Source organism: Muntiacus reevesi, chromosome 1 (assembly GCF_963930625.1).
Source record: "Muntiacus reevesi chromosome 1, mMunRee1.1, whole genome shotgun sequence".
Taxonomy (NCBI): domain Eukaryota; kingdom Metazoa; phylum Chordata; class Mammalia; order Artiodactyla; family Cervidae; genus Muntiacus; species Muntiacus reevesi.
This window is the reverse complement of record NC_089249.1, coordinates 159160890-159178900: the sequence shown is the minus strand read 5'-3', so window position 1 is coordinate 159178900 and position 18011 is coordinate 159160890. Positions and strand designations below refer to the sequence as shown.

At 37.6% G+C, this 18011-nt stretch overlaps 1 protein-coding gene across 1 annotated transcript in view; it reads right to left on the bottom strand.

The window, feature by feature from the left end:
• Positions 1-4345: 4345 nt before the first annotated feature.
• Positions 4346-18011, bottom strand: part of IPP (intracisternal A particle-promoted polypeptide) — a 34869-nt gene continuing 21203 nt past the window's right edge. Inside the window, exons 7-9 of the mRNA XM_065913978.1 lie at positions 17657-17779; positions 15559-15779; positions 4346-6273 (exon numbers count right to left, since the gene is read on the bottom strand). Of these exons, the coding sequence (XP_065770050.1) occupies positions 6049-6273; positions 15559-15779; positions 17657-17779 (569 nt within the window). The 3' untranslated portion in view covers positions 4346-6048. The remainder of the gene's footprint in view (positions 6274-15558; positions 15780-17656; positions 17780-18011) is intronic.

The window sequence follows — 18011 nt, the reverse complement described above, 5'->3', positions numbered from 1 at the left end:
AGTCTTTTCAGATGCTTAGTTGCATAAAAAGAAAAAAACATTTAAAGTGTAAATATAAATTAGGAAATGGATATGATATATATAACCTTTGTATCTCTCTCTCTATTAGTCACCCAGTCGTGTCCGACTCTTTGCGACCCCAGGGACTGTATGGACTGAAGCCTGCCAGGCTCTGTCCATGGGATTCCCTAGGCAAGAATACTACCTTTGTATAAATATTTAAATATTAGGTAAGAAATTTCATAAGTAAATTATATACATATAATTTCCACTTCAGTGATTCTGTAGAAAGATTATAATCTAGAGTAGTAACTTGTTTGGAGCCCAGAAAAATAAAGTCAGCCACTGTTTCCCCATCTATTTGCCATGAAGTGATGGGAATTAACTCAACCAACACCTTGATTTCAGATTTCGGGCATCCAAAAATGAGACAATAAATTTCTGCAGTACTTTGTTAAATGAAACAGTCCTAGCAAACACATATAATACTATGGAGCTAGAGCTTGTTCTGATCATTAGGAAGCTTACCAGTTAAAGCCTGTGCCTAAAATCACCAAACGATCCTTCTTTATTAATGTAGAGAAGAGTTTACGACAGCCTGATACTGAAGGAAAGAAAGCTCATACTCTTCAGAAGATCCTTTTCAGATTCTACTCAGATTGTTTCACTGAGGAAAATTACTTCTTTGCTTCTAAATTGCATAAGTACTACACAGACTTATAACTTTTCTCTGATCTCAATCTCTCATAATACAGGCAAGTCAGATGTTCAAGCTAACTGACCTCTTATTTTTTTTTTGGCCGCACCATAACTGCATGCAGATCTTAGCTCGCAGACAAGGGATCAAACCCATGCCCCCTGCAGTGGAAGTGTGGAATCCTAACCACTGGACCACGAGGGATTTCTCTACAGTGTATATGATTTTTAAGTACACTGGACACAATATTTAGAAGTGTATTGAATTGTTAAATATTTTGAGGGAAGACCATGTTAATCAGTTCAGTCGCTCAGTCGTGTCCAACTCTTTGAGACCCCATGAACTGCAGCACACCAGGCCTCCCTGTCCATCACCAACTCCCGGAGTTTACCCAAACTCATGTCCACTGAGTCAGTGATGCCATCCAACCATCTCATCCTCTGTCATCCCCTTCTCCTCCTGCCTTCAATCTTTCCCAGCATCAGGGTCTTGTCAAATGAATCAGCTCTTCCCATCAGGTGGCCAAAGTATTGGAGTTTCAGCTTCAACATCAGTCCTTCCAATGAATACCCAGGACTGATCTCCTTTAGGATGGACTGCTTGGATCTCCTTGCAGTCCAAGAGACTCTCAAGAGTCTTCTCCAACACCACAGTTCATAAGCATCAATTCTTCGGTGCTCAGCTTTCTTCATAGTCCAACTCTCACATCCATACATGACTACTGGAAAAACCATAGCCTTGACTAGATGGACCTTTGTTGACAAAGTAATGTCTCTGCTTTTTAATATGCTGTCTAGGTTGGTCATAACTGTCCTTCCAACGAGTAAGCGTCTTTTAATTTCATGGCTGTAATCACCATCTGCAGTGATTTTGGAGACCAGAAAAATAAAGTCTGACACTGTTTCCACTGTCTCATCTATTTCCCATGACATGATGGGACCAGATGCCATGATCTTAGTTTTCTGAATGTTGAGCTTTAAGCCAACTTTTTCACTCTCCTCTTTCACTTTCATCAAGAGGCCCTTTAGTTCTTCTTCACTTTCTGCCATAAGGGCAGTGTCATCTGCATATCTAAGGTTATTGATATTTCTCCCGGCAATCTTGATTCCAGCTTGTGCTCCCTCCAGTCCAGCGTTTCTCATGATGTACTCTGCATATAAGTTAAATAAGCAGTTTAAGCAGAGTGACAATATACAGCCTTGACATACTCCTTTTCCTATTTGGAACCAGTCTGTTGTTCCATGTCCAGTTCTAACTGTTGCTTCCTGACCTGCATACAGGTTTCTCAAGAGGCAGGTCAGGTGGTCTGGTATTCCCATCTCTTTTAGAATTTTCCACAGTTTATTGTGATCCACACAGTCAAAGGCTTTGGCATAGTCAATAAAGCAGAAATAGATGTTTTTCTGGAATTCTCTTGCTTTTTCAATGATCCAGTGGGTGTTGGCAATTTGATCTCTGGTTCCTCTGGCTTTTCTACAACCAGCTTGAACATCAGGAAGTTCACGGTTCATGTATTGCTGAAGCCTGGCTTGGAGAATTTTGAGCACTACTTTACTAGTGTGTGAGATGAGTGCAACTGTGTGGTAGTTTGAGCATTCTTTGGCATTGCCTTTCTTTGACCTTTTCCAGTCCTGTGGCCACTGCTGAGTTTTCCAAATTTGCTGACATATTGAGTGCAGCACTTTCACAGCATCATCTTTCAGGGTTTGAAACAGCTCAACTGTAATTCCATCACCTCCACTAGCTTTGTTCGTAGTTACGCTTCGTAAGGCCCACTTGACTTCACATTCCAGGATGTCTGGCTCTAGGTGAGTGATCACACCATTGTGATTATCTGAGTCATGAAGATCTTTTTTGTACAGTTCTGTGTATTCTTGCCACCTCTTCTTAATATCTTCTGCTTCTGTTAGGTCCATACCATTTCTGTCCTTTATTGAGACCATATGAAGTGTTGCCTGGTATCTCTAATTTTCTTGAAGAAATCTCTAGTCTTTCTGGTTCTATTGTTTTCCTCTATTTCTTTGCAGTGATTGCTGAGGAAGGCTTTGTTATCTCTCCTTGCTATTTCTTTGGAACTCTGCATTCAGATGCTTATATCTTTCCTATTCTCTTTGCTTTTCTCTTCTCTTCTTTTCACAGCTATGTATAAGGCTTCCTCAGACAGCCATTTTGCCTTTTTACATTTCTTTTTCTTGGGGATGGTCTTGCTCCCTGTCTCCTGTACAATGTCATGAACCTCCATCCATAGTTCATCAGGCACTCTGTCTATCAGATCTAGTCCCTTAAATCTATTTCTCACTTCCACTGTATAGTCATAAGGGATTTGATTTAGGTTATACCTGAATGGTCTAGTGGTTGACTGAAACCACTAGACCACTAGACTGAAACCACAATCACAGACAACTAGCCAATCTGATCACATGGACCACAGCCTTGTCTAACTCAGTGAAACTAAGCCATGCGTTGTGGGGCCACCCAAGACGAACTGGTCATGGTGGAGAGGTCTGACAGAATGTGGTCCACTGGAGAAGGGAATGGCAAACCACTTCAGTATTCTTGCCTTGAGAATCCCATGAACAGTATGAAAAAGCAAAAAGATAGGACACTGAAAGATGAACTCCCCAGGTCAGTAGGTACCCAATATGCTACTGGAGATCATTGGAGAAAAAACTCCAGAAAGAATGAAGGGATGGAGCCAAATCAAAAACAACACCCAGTTGTGGATGTGACTGGTGGTAAAGCGAGGTCCAATGCTGTAAAGAGCAATGTTGCATAGGAACCTGGAATGTTAGGTCCATGAATCAAGGTAAATTGGAAATGGTCAAACAGGAGATGGCAAGAGTGAACGTCGACATTCTAGGTATCAGTGAACTAAAATGGACTGGAATGGGTGAATTTAACTCACATAACCATTATATCTACTACTTTGGGCAGGAATCCCTTAGAAGAAATGGAGTAGTCGTCATAGTCAACAAAAGAGTCAGAAATGCAGTACTTGGATGCGATCTCAAAAACAACAGAATGATCTCTGTTCATTTCCAAGGCAAGCCATTCAATATCATGGTAATCCAAGTCTATGCCCCGACCAGTAATGCTGAAGAAGCTGAAGTTGAATGGTTCTATGAAGACCTACAAGACCTTTTAGAATTAACACCCAAAAAAGATGTCCTTTTCATTATAGGGACTGGAATGCAAAAGTAGGAAGTCAAGAAACACCTGGAGTAACTGGCAAATTTGGCCTTGGAGTACAGAATGAAACAGGGCAAAGGCTAATAGAATTTTGCCAAGAGAATGCACTGATCATAGCAAACACCCTCTTCCAACAACACAAGAGAAGATTCTACACATGGACATCACCAGAAGGTCAATACTGAAATCAGATTGATTATATTCTTTGCAGCCAAAGATGGAGAAACTCTATGCAGTCAGCATAAACAAGACCAGGAGATGACTGGAGTTCAGATTAGGAACTCCTTATTGCCAAATTCAGACTTATCATGTTAATAGTTGTTCAGAAAACAGTTAAATGTAAAAGTAAATGTGCAAATCCCTAAAGCTGAAACACTAAAATTCGTGGGCAATCCTTGTAATCCAAGAATGCTGGTAATAAACTAAGTTGATGAGTAATACAAGGAAAAGCAAAAAACAAAAAATTCAAGACACTTTATTAGTACATTCTTTTAAAACAATCTGTCATTTCCTAGGAAATAAGCATATTTACAATGACTCATTTTCAGGCATCGTCTGACTCTATTTAAGCCCACACACTGATTGTCTTGACTACATTTCCATCATAGCAGTACAAAATGCCTCCCTTCAAACTGCCATTTTAGGCTGGCACCAGGCAGTAATGAAAAGTAAATGATAGGAAAATTTGTAAATCTCTTTTGAACACATTCTCAACTAGAAATATTAAAGGCACATGAGTTACAGCTTAGTTTATACATTATCTTGATACTTCATTCCTTGACATTTTACACATCCCAGTCAGCCATCTGTGACCCTTCAGACTTTCAGGATACCCGAAAGAATGGAACACAGAGCTTTCTGTCTGCACTACATAAGCTTTTCTTAAAATATGCATATGGTTAAGTTGTGAAGGAAAGTATCCTTGTGGATCAATTCAAATATTTCGGACCTGAGTCTTTAATGCTTATCAAAGGTTTTCTATCTAAATAAGCCACTGATGCCTATAATATACTAAAGGACTTTCATAAAGAAAAAGGGAAATCGGGGATATAGAAATCAAATCCTGGAACAGATAAGTAAACCTAAATGTATAAGACCTTTAATGTATATGGCTCCAACTGACTAGTAGAAATAAAAGTGATGATCATATACACAAAATCTTTGTCTCAGAAATAGAGAACACTTCTTTAGAATGCTTCTTCGAGAAAGTAAGTTTTGAGAAGCAGTTTTGGATCAGAAACTTTTCCATTTATGAGTTAGTATATATAAAAAGTTGTACAGGGACCTACAATTCCATCTTCTCCAAGCCAGGCCTCGGCTTTGTACTAAGTTCATACTTAGGCTTGCCCAAGTATGAGTAAGCTTCATAAAGTTTGGTAATCTAATAAATTCCCTCTTCCCAAAGCTAAACATATTTTTGGGAAAAGGTGCATATAACCAGCTGGCTTCCATCACACATACATCATCTTATTGTAATAAAGGACTGTCACTAAGAACCTCCTATTAATTTCTCACTTGCATTCCAGCATCAAAACAAAAGCATAAGTGAACAAGAGCTTTTTTAATGCTGTTATCAACGGACAAAAATTTATATAAATAGCTAGATATTTCCAACATGTCCCTCCTAGTATACCTGCTGCCAATAAAAAGTTTGGGGTTAGTGAAAACTAGGAATAAAACAGAAGTTGGAAGTTGTCTCATTGGCTTTTCTCTATAAGTTAAACTATGGCCATGGAAAATTGTGCTTTTAGCTGAATCATGAATGTATAGACATCTTTAAACTGTCTCATTTGATATTCTTACATCACACAATGGTCATGTTATAGCTTAAACTGAACTGGAGAAGCCGCTAAAGGAACTATTTGCCAAGAAACTTCTGGAAAATTCTTTTTACAAATAGGACTCTACTCCTAACTGGACAATTCTAGAGCATAAACAGCATCTCTTGGTCAGCTTGGCAAATTTGTGAGAACTCTTTATTAATTTAGGATATATTTCACTATCACTTTTCACTCAAATTCTTTAAAAAAAAATTCTTTAGTCATTTTTCTACCAAATTCACAGAAAACAGAAAGGGTCCTATAACCAAATACAAGTGTGATTTGCAAAAGGTGAGATCCTGCATTTTCAAATGTTTCTTTTGCTGTCTTAATGCTTCTATTTCATAGTACAGCAACACCTCCTTCACAACGACTGGTAATCATGTTGCCAATTTCTGTCCATGTATCTGAATGAGGGTTATAAACTTCAACTGAGTCCAAGGTACCTGGAGCCAAGAAATCATGGCTGGAAGATCGACCTCCAGAAACATACAGAAGCCCGTTGACTGCCACAACACACATGCCTGCTCTAGGCACCTTCATTGAGGCAACTTCAACCCACTTTTCCTGGATAAAAGAAAAAAGAAGTTTGCAGTGTTATAACATGGTAACACAGAAAAGTGCTGAGAAATCAGATATTCTGGTTCTTTGTACATGTTTAAATTTCAAACTTACAACCTATTCTAGTCATATAAGTATACATTAAATTGAAATTTTTAGTAGGTGTAGACAAAGTAGTAAATTTAGAGAAAAAAAATGAAAAATATATCTGTGATTAATTATAAATGATGATCACCAGGAGATAATCTAGAAATTCTATACAGGCAAGAATTCAGAGAAACTAGTTCTATGAAATACAAGTAGGTAATTCAAATATACACCACACAAACCCACAAAGTTCAAAGGAGAAGAAAGCTTATAAAAGGGCTTTTTTGCATCTTTAATATAATAGGCCTCATAAATCTCCAAGAGAATAAGAAACAACACTGGCCAAATTTATTTTAACATGGAATCTTTTTTTTTTTTCAAGGACATCTAGTACAGTTAGTGAAATGTAAAACATATTTTCAGAAAGATAGTATAGATCAGGGATTGGAAATTAGGGCCTATTTTGGTAAGCCTACAAACTAAGAATGATCTTTCCATACTAAAAGGTTATTAAAAAATATATATATGCCAAAAGAAGAGGTTGCATGTAGCCCCCAAGGCCTAAAACATTTATTATCCAGTCTTTTAACAGAAAGTTTGCTAACTCTTGGCATACATTATTTATTGAAGAAATTTCAGTAAGCTGCTATAGACAAAGTCCAACTCCAGGGAAAATGTCTATACCCAGAAAACAGGAAAGCTAAAAAAAGGTCCTGAGAAATAATCAAGAGAGAAAAGAAAATGTTTCCAGATTAAAAAATAATAATAATTTGAAAATAAAGCATATGATGAACAAAATTTATAAAATCATAAAAAATGAAATTATTCATCAGTGCTAGAGAGTGAACTTCTTGAGGCAACTTGAGGAATCAGACACAAATGAGTGACTGAAAAACAACAAATTCATATTTCACAAAATATGTTCCCCAAAACACTTTTTCCCCCCAAGATGTTTCACAAACAAAAGTAAGGGCTGTGTGGTCACTTAAATGTCAGAAATTTAGCATAAAGATTCATGAAATACCATATTTTAATAAATTGTGTAAAGAAGTCCTATAGTAAAGAAATTATTTAACTTTATTTAATCCAACTTTCCCTAAGTATAGTTGACCAGGGAAACTTATGCTACCTACTTCCTATTATCAATGCAGGGATTTCCCTGGTGGTCCAGTGGTTAAGACTCTGTGCATCCACTGCAGGGGGCACAGGTTTGAACCCTCGTGGAGGAACTAAGGATCCTGCATGCCAGGTGGCAGTGGCCAAAAAAAGAAAAAAAAAGCAAAAAATAGTATTCCACAGAAATTAACTTGGAAAAAATTTTTCTAACCTATTAGTCTATAACATAACACACTTTGTGCGCACATTATTCCAGCACTTACAAATTGTAATGCAATTATTTGTCTATTTATTTCTTTATATTTCCCAATAGAATGTTGGTTTCTTGAGAGCTGGGGTGTTATATATTTAGGTTGCCATTGCTTCCCCAGGTCTTTACATATTTGTGAATGAATAAATGGACTAAAGAACAAATGCATGATAGAACAGTGATTCACATCCTACTCTTACCTACTTTCTCTTCTTTTCCCTTTGTAGCATAATTAAATCAAGCAAGTAACTGAGGGCATGAGAGAATATTGGGGTGCTCATATAGTCAGTAATAGGATAGGTAATGTACAGAGGTGTAAACGGAGAAGACAGTTGATTCACTGAACAGATAAGTAAATATATTGAGAAAAACAGGAGCCAAGTTTTAACTGATGTAATTATGATGTGATATGTGTGTATGCTCAGTCATGTCTAACTCTGCAACCCCATGGACTGTAGCCCACCAGGCTCTTCTCTCCATGGAATTTCCCAGGCAAGAATACTGGAGTATGTTGCTGTTTCCTTCTCCAGGGGATCTTCCCGACCCAGGGATCAAGCCCATGTGTCTTGCATCTCCTGCATTGGCAGGCAGATTCTTTACCACTGCACCCCCTGGGAGCCCTTTTAACTAATAGAAAAGGTATTTACAATCATGGAAAGGGGGAAGGCCCCTTTCTTTCATGGAAGGAATCTGAGGTATACTGAAGTTGGTGCCAACATTATGAACTCACGGTTTTATAACATATATGCAAAGATATGGAAATACCTATACACGAGTATTTGTGTGAATACATATACAGATACACACATATACATTTACTGTTTATGTTTAGCTGTTTACTGAGAATGCCTAAAAGCAGCAATACTCCAGTAGCAATGAATAATCTGAGAGCTAATCTTGGTTTCCAAATACTGTTCTTCACTAAGAGAAACTATAGGTTCTTGGAGAAATGACTGATTCCAGGATCAGAGAAGTATAATCTTTCTTATACTTGAAATATTTCAGTATGCCAGATAGTAAAGAAATGCTCAAAAGGACAGAATCAGAAGGGACCTCTACTTTCAGTCATGATAGAGTAACTGTTACCAAACGTGCCCTCCTACCATAAAGAATTAGAAAACTTGACAGACTATACTAAATAAAGTCCTCAGATGATGGATAATAGGCAATGAAAAACTGTGATTCAGAAAAAGGAAGAAACAAGGTGAGCTCCATAGCTGTCCAGGCTTTTTGCCTAGAGGGCTTTCTGGACAGTAGTACAGAGAAGGGAATCCCAAGCAGAGCATGACAGTCAGCTGATTTATGAGACAGAAATCAGAGTTTAGAGAGGCTGATGCAGTTGAGATTTGTAAGGAAGAGTGCCAGAGGACAGAGGTTCCCTTGAGTTTGGCTGAAAACTCCTAATCTTTGCATACATAAAATGAGATCCTATGAAAGAAAATAAAACAAAAAAGTAAAAATAAAAAATTTTCAAAAGAGAAGAAATCAAAGGGGAAAGAAAATTTAAAAATGAGACTCCATAAGAATAATCAAAGAACAACAAATGGGAAGATGTGACATAATGAGACATATATTTGGTCTCTGACCACAGTTCTTAACACAGAGCTCCTAAGTCCCTTGGAATTTCCTCGGTGACAGGAATGTCTTCCTCCCTAAAAAGACAACTATTGTAGGATCCTGTATAACATCAACAAAGGGGCCTCTTACCAGAAAGATCAAACCGAGATTAGAAGCTTGGAATTTAGTCCCATACCCTGTCATCCAGGGAATAGAGAAGGACTGGAGGCTGAAACTGATCATGCCTATATGATGAAGCCTCCATAAAAATCCCTAAACTATGAGGTTTGGAGCACTTCTGGTTTGGTGACCATATCCACATGCCAGGTAAGTGATACCCCCAAATCCCACTGGGGCAGAAACCTGTAAGACCCTCCTGGATCTTGCCCTACACTTCTTCATCTGGTTATTCATTTATATCCTTTATAATAATACAGAATATAAAAATTATATTCTATTCTATTGTTCTATACTTATAGTATTATAGAATATCCTTTATAATAAACTAGAAAACAGTTAAGTAAGGTGTTTTCCAGAATTCTGTGAGTCATTATAGCAAATTATTGAACCTGAGGAAGGGATCACAGGAACCCTCAATTTGTAACCAAGTCAGCGGTTAATATGAGGACATACTACTTGAGACTGGCGTCTAAAGTGAGGGCAGTCTTGTGGTACTGAACCTGTAACCTGTGGGATAGTTAGTGTCAGAACTGAATTGACTTTAGGACGCCAGTTGGTGTCCACAGAGAATCAGAGAAGAATTTTGTATGGAAAACCCACATGTCTGGTATAAAAATACAGAGAGCAAAGAAACAGTTTTCCTTTACAGGAACTCCTGTAAGCTTAACAATTCTCAGAGCTCACACAAGGCTGGATGATATTCTAGCTTGACCAGACAACATGAAGAAACCTTTTGGACAGCTAGGACAAACAGGAGAGAGTCAAGAAGAGCCATGCTATAGTGGTAAGGCTAAACTATTCCTAAAGGACCTAGACTTTCTAGACCTTCCCTACAAAGCTTTAAAACAAGATCAAAATATCAATCTGATTTGCAAATAACTGTCTATCAAAACTAAACAAAACACTTCTTATGGGAATAAAACAAAATGCAAATACTCAACTATATAACATTTACAATGTCCAACATTCAATCAGTTACTAGAAACGTGGAAAAGCAAAAAAAAAAAAAGAAAAAACAAAGTGACTGAAACCAGGAAGAAAAATTTCAACAGATGCAGGTTCAAAAATGTCAAATTAATAGAATTAGCAGATAGGTACTTCAACACAGACATTATAAATACATTCAAGGATATAAAAGAAAACATGAAAATGATGAGAAGAGAAATGGAAGACACTTTAAAAAAATAACCAAAATATCTTTTAGAGCTAAAAAATGCAATACCTGAAATGAAAATTTTCCTAAATAGAATTAGACACTGCAAATTAAAAGTTTATACATTGTAGGAAATTAACCGACTTGAAGACACAGCAAGAAAACTATCAAAACTGAAGCACAGAGAACAAAATTTCAATCACACAGGATGAATAAGTTCTAGAAATCTAATGTATATACCATGGTGACTATAGTTAATAATAGTATATCATATACTTCAAATTTACTAAAAAGGCATTGATCCCATGCCTCCTGAATTGGGAACATGGGGTCTTAACCACTGGACTACCAGGGAAGTCCCCAAGAAGGCAGATCTTTTTTTTTTTAAGAAGGCATATCTTAAGAGCTCCCATCACATACAGACACAAAAAAGGAAAAGCAATCTATGAGTTGATGGGTATGTTAATTGCCTGAACTGTGGTAATCATTTCACAAGTATACATATAGCAAAACATCACATGATATACCATAAAAAATACACTGTTTGCAAATTAACCTGAAAAATCTGGAAAATGAAAACCAAGAAAAACAAACTGAAATACAGAGAGAAAAAGGATGGGAAAAATTAACAGGCCTCAGCGACCTATGGGACAATATCAAATGGTTTTATATGGACATTACTTAAATCCCAGAAAGAGAGCAGAAGAATATCTAAAGAAATAAGGCTGATTTCAATTTGATGGAAGCTATAATTCTACAGATTCAAGAAGTTCAATGAATTTCAAGCAGGTTACACACCAAAATCTCATAAGATATATCAAATTACTGGAAATCTATAAGAAAGAGAAAAAATCAAAAACTATCAAAGAAAAAAGAGAACAAGATTGACTACTGACTTCCCATCAGAAACAATGCAAGAACACAGCACTGTAAATCAACTATACTCCAATAAAATTTTTTTTAAAAAGAAACCATGCAAGAAGATAAGTAAACAATATTAAATGATGAGGGTGAGGGGAAGAACAACCTACAATTCTATACTCAGCAAAATATCTCTCAAAAATGATGGTAGACAGTAAGACCCCTGGAGGAAGAAATGGCAACCTGCTCCAATATTCTTGCCTGGGAAATCCCATGGACAGACAAGCCTGACGGGCTACAGTCCATGGGGTTGTAAATAGTTAGACACGACTGAGCAACTGAGCAAATATTAATAGCTTCTGGAGCCCAGAACCACAACTTACAGAAGCCCCTGGCCCTAGAGTCCATGCTCCTCAACAAGAGAAATAACCTGAATGAAAAGCCCAGGCACTGCAACTGGAGAGTAACCTCCACTCGCTGTAATTGGAGGAAAGTCTGCAAAGCAACAAAGCCCGATACAGCCAATAAATAAATAAATAACTTAAAAAAATGGTGAAAAAATTTTGTAAAATGAAAGCTTAGAGAATCACTGCCAGCAGACCAGCACAAGAATAAATACTAAAGGAAGTTCTTCAGGCTAAGAGAAAAGGCTATAAGATAGAAACTTAATTCTATACAATGAACAGAACTACAAATGATAGTTATGAACGCATAATTATGAAATATTTTCTCATTAAAATTTATCTTAAATATAATTAACTGTTCAAATAAATATAACAACATACTGTGGCGTTTATTACATACATAGAAGTAAAATCAATACATCAATAGCACAAAGGATGGAAGAGGAAAATATAAGTATGTTTTTGTAAGTTTCTTACATTAAAAGTGAAGTGGCATGATATTATTTTAATGTAGATGTAATACATTAAAATGACTATTATATATAATGTAAACCCAAAAGCAACAATTAAGAAAAAGGTAAAAAAAAAAAGAAAAAAGTTGAAGATATAAAGTTAATTGGACTAAAGAGATAAAATGGAATACTAAAACAATCAACATAAAGACAGAAAAGAGAAAAAAAAAGGATGGATTGTACAAACAGAAAAACAGCAAAATAAGAGTCTAAAAACCAACCCACATATATAATTACATTATACATAAATAGTAAAAATTCTAAAGACCCTACTTAGAAGTCAGAGACTTTCAAACTGTACAGAAAAACAGACCACAGCTTTCTTACAAAGCATGCAGTTTTTAAAGAAACAGATTTAAAGTAGAAGGGAAAAAAAGATACACAATGCACATACTAATCAAAAGATAGCTTGGCTAAGAACAAAGCTAGTGGAGGTGATGGAATTACAGTTGAGCTGTTTCAAACCCTGAAAGATGATGCTGTGAAAGTGCTGCACTCAATATGCCAGCAAATTTGGAAAACTCAGCAGTGGCCACAGGACTGGAAGAGGTCAGTTTTCATTCCAATCCCAAAGAAAGGCAATGCCAAAGAATGCTCAAACTATTGCAGAATTGCAGTCATCTCACACACTAGTAAAGTAATGCTCAAAATTCTCCAAGCCAGGCTTCAGCAATTCGTGTACCGTGAACTTCCAGGTGTTCAAGCTGGTTGTAGAAAAGCCAGAGGAACCAGAGATCAAATTGCCAACATCCACTGGATCATTGAAAAAGCAAGAGAGTTCCAGAAAAACATCTATTTCTGCTTTATTGACTATGCCAAAGCCTTTGACTGTGTGGATCACAATAAACTGTGGAAAATTCTGAAAGAGATGGGAATACCAGACCACCTGACCTGCCTCTTGAGAAACCTGTATGCAGGTCAGGAAGCAACAGTTAGAACTGGACATGGAACAACAGACTGGTTCCAAATAGGAAAAGGAGTATGTCAAGGCTGTATACTGTCACTCTGCTTAAACTGCTTATTTAACTTATATGCAGAGTACATCATGAGAAACGCTGGACTGGAGGAAGCACAAGCTGGAATCAAGATTGCCGGGAGAAATATCAATAAACTCAGATATGCAGATGACACTGCCCTTATGGCAGAAAGTGAAGAAGAACTAAAGGGCCTCTTGATGAAAGTGGAAGAGGAGAGTGAAAAAGTTGGCTTAAAGCTCAACATTCAGAAAACTAAGATCATGGCATCTGGTCCCATCATGTCATGGGAAATAGATGAGACAGTGGAAACAGTGTCAGACTTAATTTTTCTGGTCTCCAAAATCACTGCAGATGGTGATTACAGCCATGAAATTAAAAGACGCTTACTCGTTGGAAGGACAGTTATGACCAACCTAGACAGCATATTAAAAAGCAGAGACATTACTTTGTCAACAAAGGTCCATCTAGTCAAGGCTATGGTTTTTCCAGTAGTCATGTATAGATGTGAGAGTTGGACTATGAAGAAAGCTGAGCACTGAAGAATTGATGCTTTTGAACTGTGGTGTTGGAGAAGACTCTTGAGAGTCCCTTGGACTGCAAGGAGATCCAAGCAGTTCATCCTAAAGAAGATCAGTCCTGGGTATTCATTGGAAGGACTGATGTTGAAGCTGAAACTCCAATACTTTGGCCACCTGATGGGAAGAGCTGATTCATTTGAAAAGACCCTGATGCTGGGAAAGATTGAAGGCAGGAGGAGAAGGGGATGACAGAAGATGAGACGGCTGGATAGCACCACCGACTCAATGGACATGAGTTTGGGTAAACTCCGGGAGTTGGTGATGGACAGGGAGGCCTGGTGTGCTGCGATTCATGGGGTCACAAGGAGTTGGACATGACTAAGCGACTGAACTGACTGAACTGACATTAGTATCAAGACAAAGTAGACTTCAGAGGAAAGGATATAATCATAGAGAAAGAGAAACATTTCAAGGCTTATAAGAAGATCAATTCTTCAAGAAAACGTAATAATAAATGTATACATACTTAATAACAGGGATTAAAAATATGAGAAGCAAAATCTGACAGGAATGGAAGGAGAACAGATAAATCCATAATTACAGATAGAGATTAAGTCACTTGCTCCTTGGAAGAAAAGCTGTGACAAACTTAGACAGTGTATTAAAAAGCAGAGACATCACTTTGCCAGCAAAGGTCCATCTAGTCAAAGCTGTTTTTTTCAGTAGTAGTATACAGATGTGTGCACTGGATCATAAAGAAGGCTGAGCACTGGAGTTGATGCTTTTGAACTGTGATGCTGGAGAAGACTCTTGGAGTCCCTTGGACAGCAGGAGATCAAACCAGTCAATCCTAAAGGAAATCAATCCTGAATATTAATTAGAAGGACTGATGTTGAAGCTGAAGCTCCAATATTTTGGCCACCTCATGTGAAGAGCTGACTCATTTGAAAAGACCCTGATGCTGGGAATTATTGCGGGCAGGAGGAGAAGGGGGCAACAGAGGATGAGATAGTTGGATGGCATCAGCAACTCAATGGATATGAGTTTGAGTAAACTCCAGGAAACGGTGAAAGATGGGGAAGCCTGGCATGCTACAGTCTGCTGCTGCTAAGTTGCGTCAGTCGTGTCCGACTCTGTGAGACCCCATGGATGGCAGCCCACCAGGCGCCCCCGTCCCTGGGATTCTCCAGGCAAGAACACTGGAGTGGGTTGCCATTTCCTTCTCCAATGCATGAAAGTGAAAAGTGAAAGTGAAGTCGCTCAGTCATGTCAGACTCGTATCGACCCCATGGACTGCAGCCCACCAAGCTTCTCCATCCATGGGATTTTCCAGGCGAGAGTACTGGAGTGGGGCGCCATTGCCTTCTCCAGTCTAATGGGGTCCCAAAAAGTCAGACATGATTTAGCAACTGAACAACAACACAGATCTTGTGCTAAGTCACTGAGTCATGTTCAACACTTTGTGACCCTAGGCTTCTCTGTCCATGAGACTCTCTAGGCAAGAATACTGGAGTGAGTTGCCATTTCCTTCTCCAAAGATTCTTCCTAACCCAGGGATCGAACCCAGGTCTCCCTCATTGCAAGTGGATTCTTTACCGTCTGAGTCACAAAGGAAGCCCACAGATCTTACAGACATGAATAACAGGATACCAAACAACTGAAATCATCCAACCTACCTCTTCAAAGGAATATTTTTCTACAGTGTGAAGAGCATCCTGTGTCTCATTCCACCCTCCAATAGCATAGATGCAATCATTGAGTGCAGCAACCCCAAGATATGCTCTTCTAGTTCCCATTGGAGGAAGTGGAGACCATCGCTTGGAAAGTGGATCATAAACTTCAAAAGAACGAAGCTCTATGCCTTCATTGCTGATGCCCCCAACCACATAAATTAAACCTGAAAATGGAATGTTTTTGCTTAGATGCTATAGAAAATAGGATACAAATAATTATAAAATGTGATAATTGTGATTTAAGTTTGTTATCTGATACTTTACTTAATGCAGGGCTTCAAGAGAGAACTGACTTCTGTCCAGTTTATCACAGCTCTCATTTAAGCACGTTACAAAGAATTAGCAGTACGAATTAAAAGTAGCACTGAATTTTCAAAGAACTTAATGATACTATAACAAAACAATCTGTCAGACAAGGATTTCCAATCTTATTGTTCACTTAATAATCTCAAGTTACACATCCACTGCTATCGTGTATAAGTAAAAAAGGAAGAGGAGAGGGATTTTTGCCCTCTTAAAAACAGTCATACACTTAAACTGGGAATGACATAACCCTGCTTGGTGACAACCTAATTTTTGCTCAAATGAACATAAAATAGAGAATTAAATTTAAAATAGAATAGTTCATGGCTAGATTAAGGTATTAGATACAGTACAGCAGACTGTAATTCAGAGTTTCTTATTAAATTTGATTTGCAACTAAAGATTCTGACAATCAACAATTACTTTTTGAGTGCTTACTATTGTTCCTAGAGTTCTAAAGTTGTAAGTTTTACAGAATGGCATTTTAGGAAACAAGCTAAATGTTAGTAAACTTGGGTTCAAGCTCCAACTTTACTAGAAACCAACTATGAAAAAAGACAACTCAGCCTCCTGATTTTCAGCTTCCTCAAATAAAAATAAAGGGGTCGAAATAGGTAATATTCAAGATGCCTCTCCAGCTCTATGATTTCAGATGAGAAGATAAAAATAAATATAAAACAACTAGAGAACACTATAATATTAAACAATAGAACATAGTCTACACCATGTAATTTGAGCATTTAGATGCCAGCAGAAATCTGAGAAGGTACTCAGGAGTCAGAAAGAACTTGAGCTAGGAATGGAGCACCTGAGTTGTCACATAACAATGGCAGACTGCTTCCTACTCTACAGCTACATATAAATGTGTTCCCCAGCTCTAAACAGAGAATCAGGTTTTATTTGAGAGTGCTTATTAATTACCTATCAGTGTATAGTAGACAATTAATAAATGTCTGTATACCATTTTAATATGTAGTACATTTTTCAAATTTGTGATAGCACTGTGTGTATACTGAATTACAATGTAGCCTATTTAAAAAAACACTGAAGAAGCCTATGAAGCCTATAAAGATTGTTTTTGATAATCTCTCCCTACTTAGAAATACTTGAAGGTAAAAGTGTTAGTTGCTCAGTCATGCCCAACTCTTTGCAGCCCCATGCCAGGCTCCTCTGTCCATGGAATACTCCAGGTAAGGATACTGGAGTGGGTTGCCATGCCCTTTTCCAGGGGATCTTCCTGACCCAGGGATCAAACCTGGGTCTCCTGCACTGCAGGCAGATTCTTTACCAATTGAGCCATCAGGGAAGCCCTAAGGCCTACAAGCAAGAGAAAATGACAATAACGGATAACAGTTCAAATGCTTATTTTGCTAATTAGGTATCTTTGCCCATCTGGAATTTTTAATTTTAGCTTTATTTTGGAAAAAAAGATTTTATTTTGGTAATACAGAAATAAAGATATAAGAGGTTTAAAAATATAAGAGATTAGAAGCAGAACCTCCACATTGTTAGTGTCAATTATTCAAAACTAACAGGCAAGAGTTTCAGCAAGCTCCAGGAGTTGGTGATGGACAAGGAAGCCTGGTGTGTTATAGTCCATGGGGTCGCAAACAGTCGGACACGACTGAGCACCTGAACTGAACAGGCATAAAATACACTTTTGTGAAAATAAAGCCTCAGGCTCAAACAGTTGTTTAAGAAATACATTTTCAGGAAAAAGATTTTATAAAGCAATTACCTTGCATTTCACAACACCCAAAGTAGTACCGTGACACAGCCATGTTGCCAACTACTTCCCATTTATTTTCATCAGGATCAAATCGTTCAACAGTGTTCCCTATCTCAGCTCCAACCCAACCACCTGAAACCAAATAAAAAATCTTATTTTATTCTGGAAATAATAAGGTGAAATAATAATAACGTGAAAAACACCTTAGAAAACATCTAATCTGACAGCTTTATATTATGGATGATTATCATATGCACCAGAGAGGTTATTTCTCCAAGATTACAAGAAAAGGTAGAATTTTATTGTAAGTAGAACTTGGAACTTTCAACACTCTGCCTGGGTTTCACAAGAGATTTTAACAAAC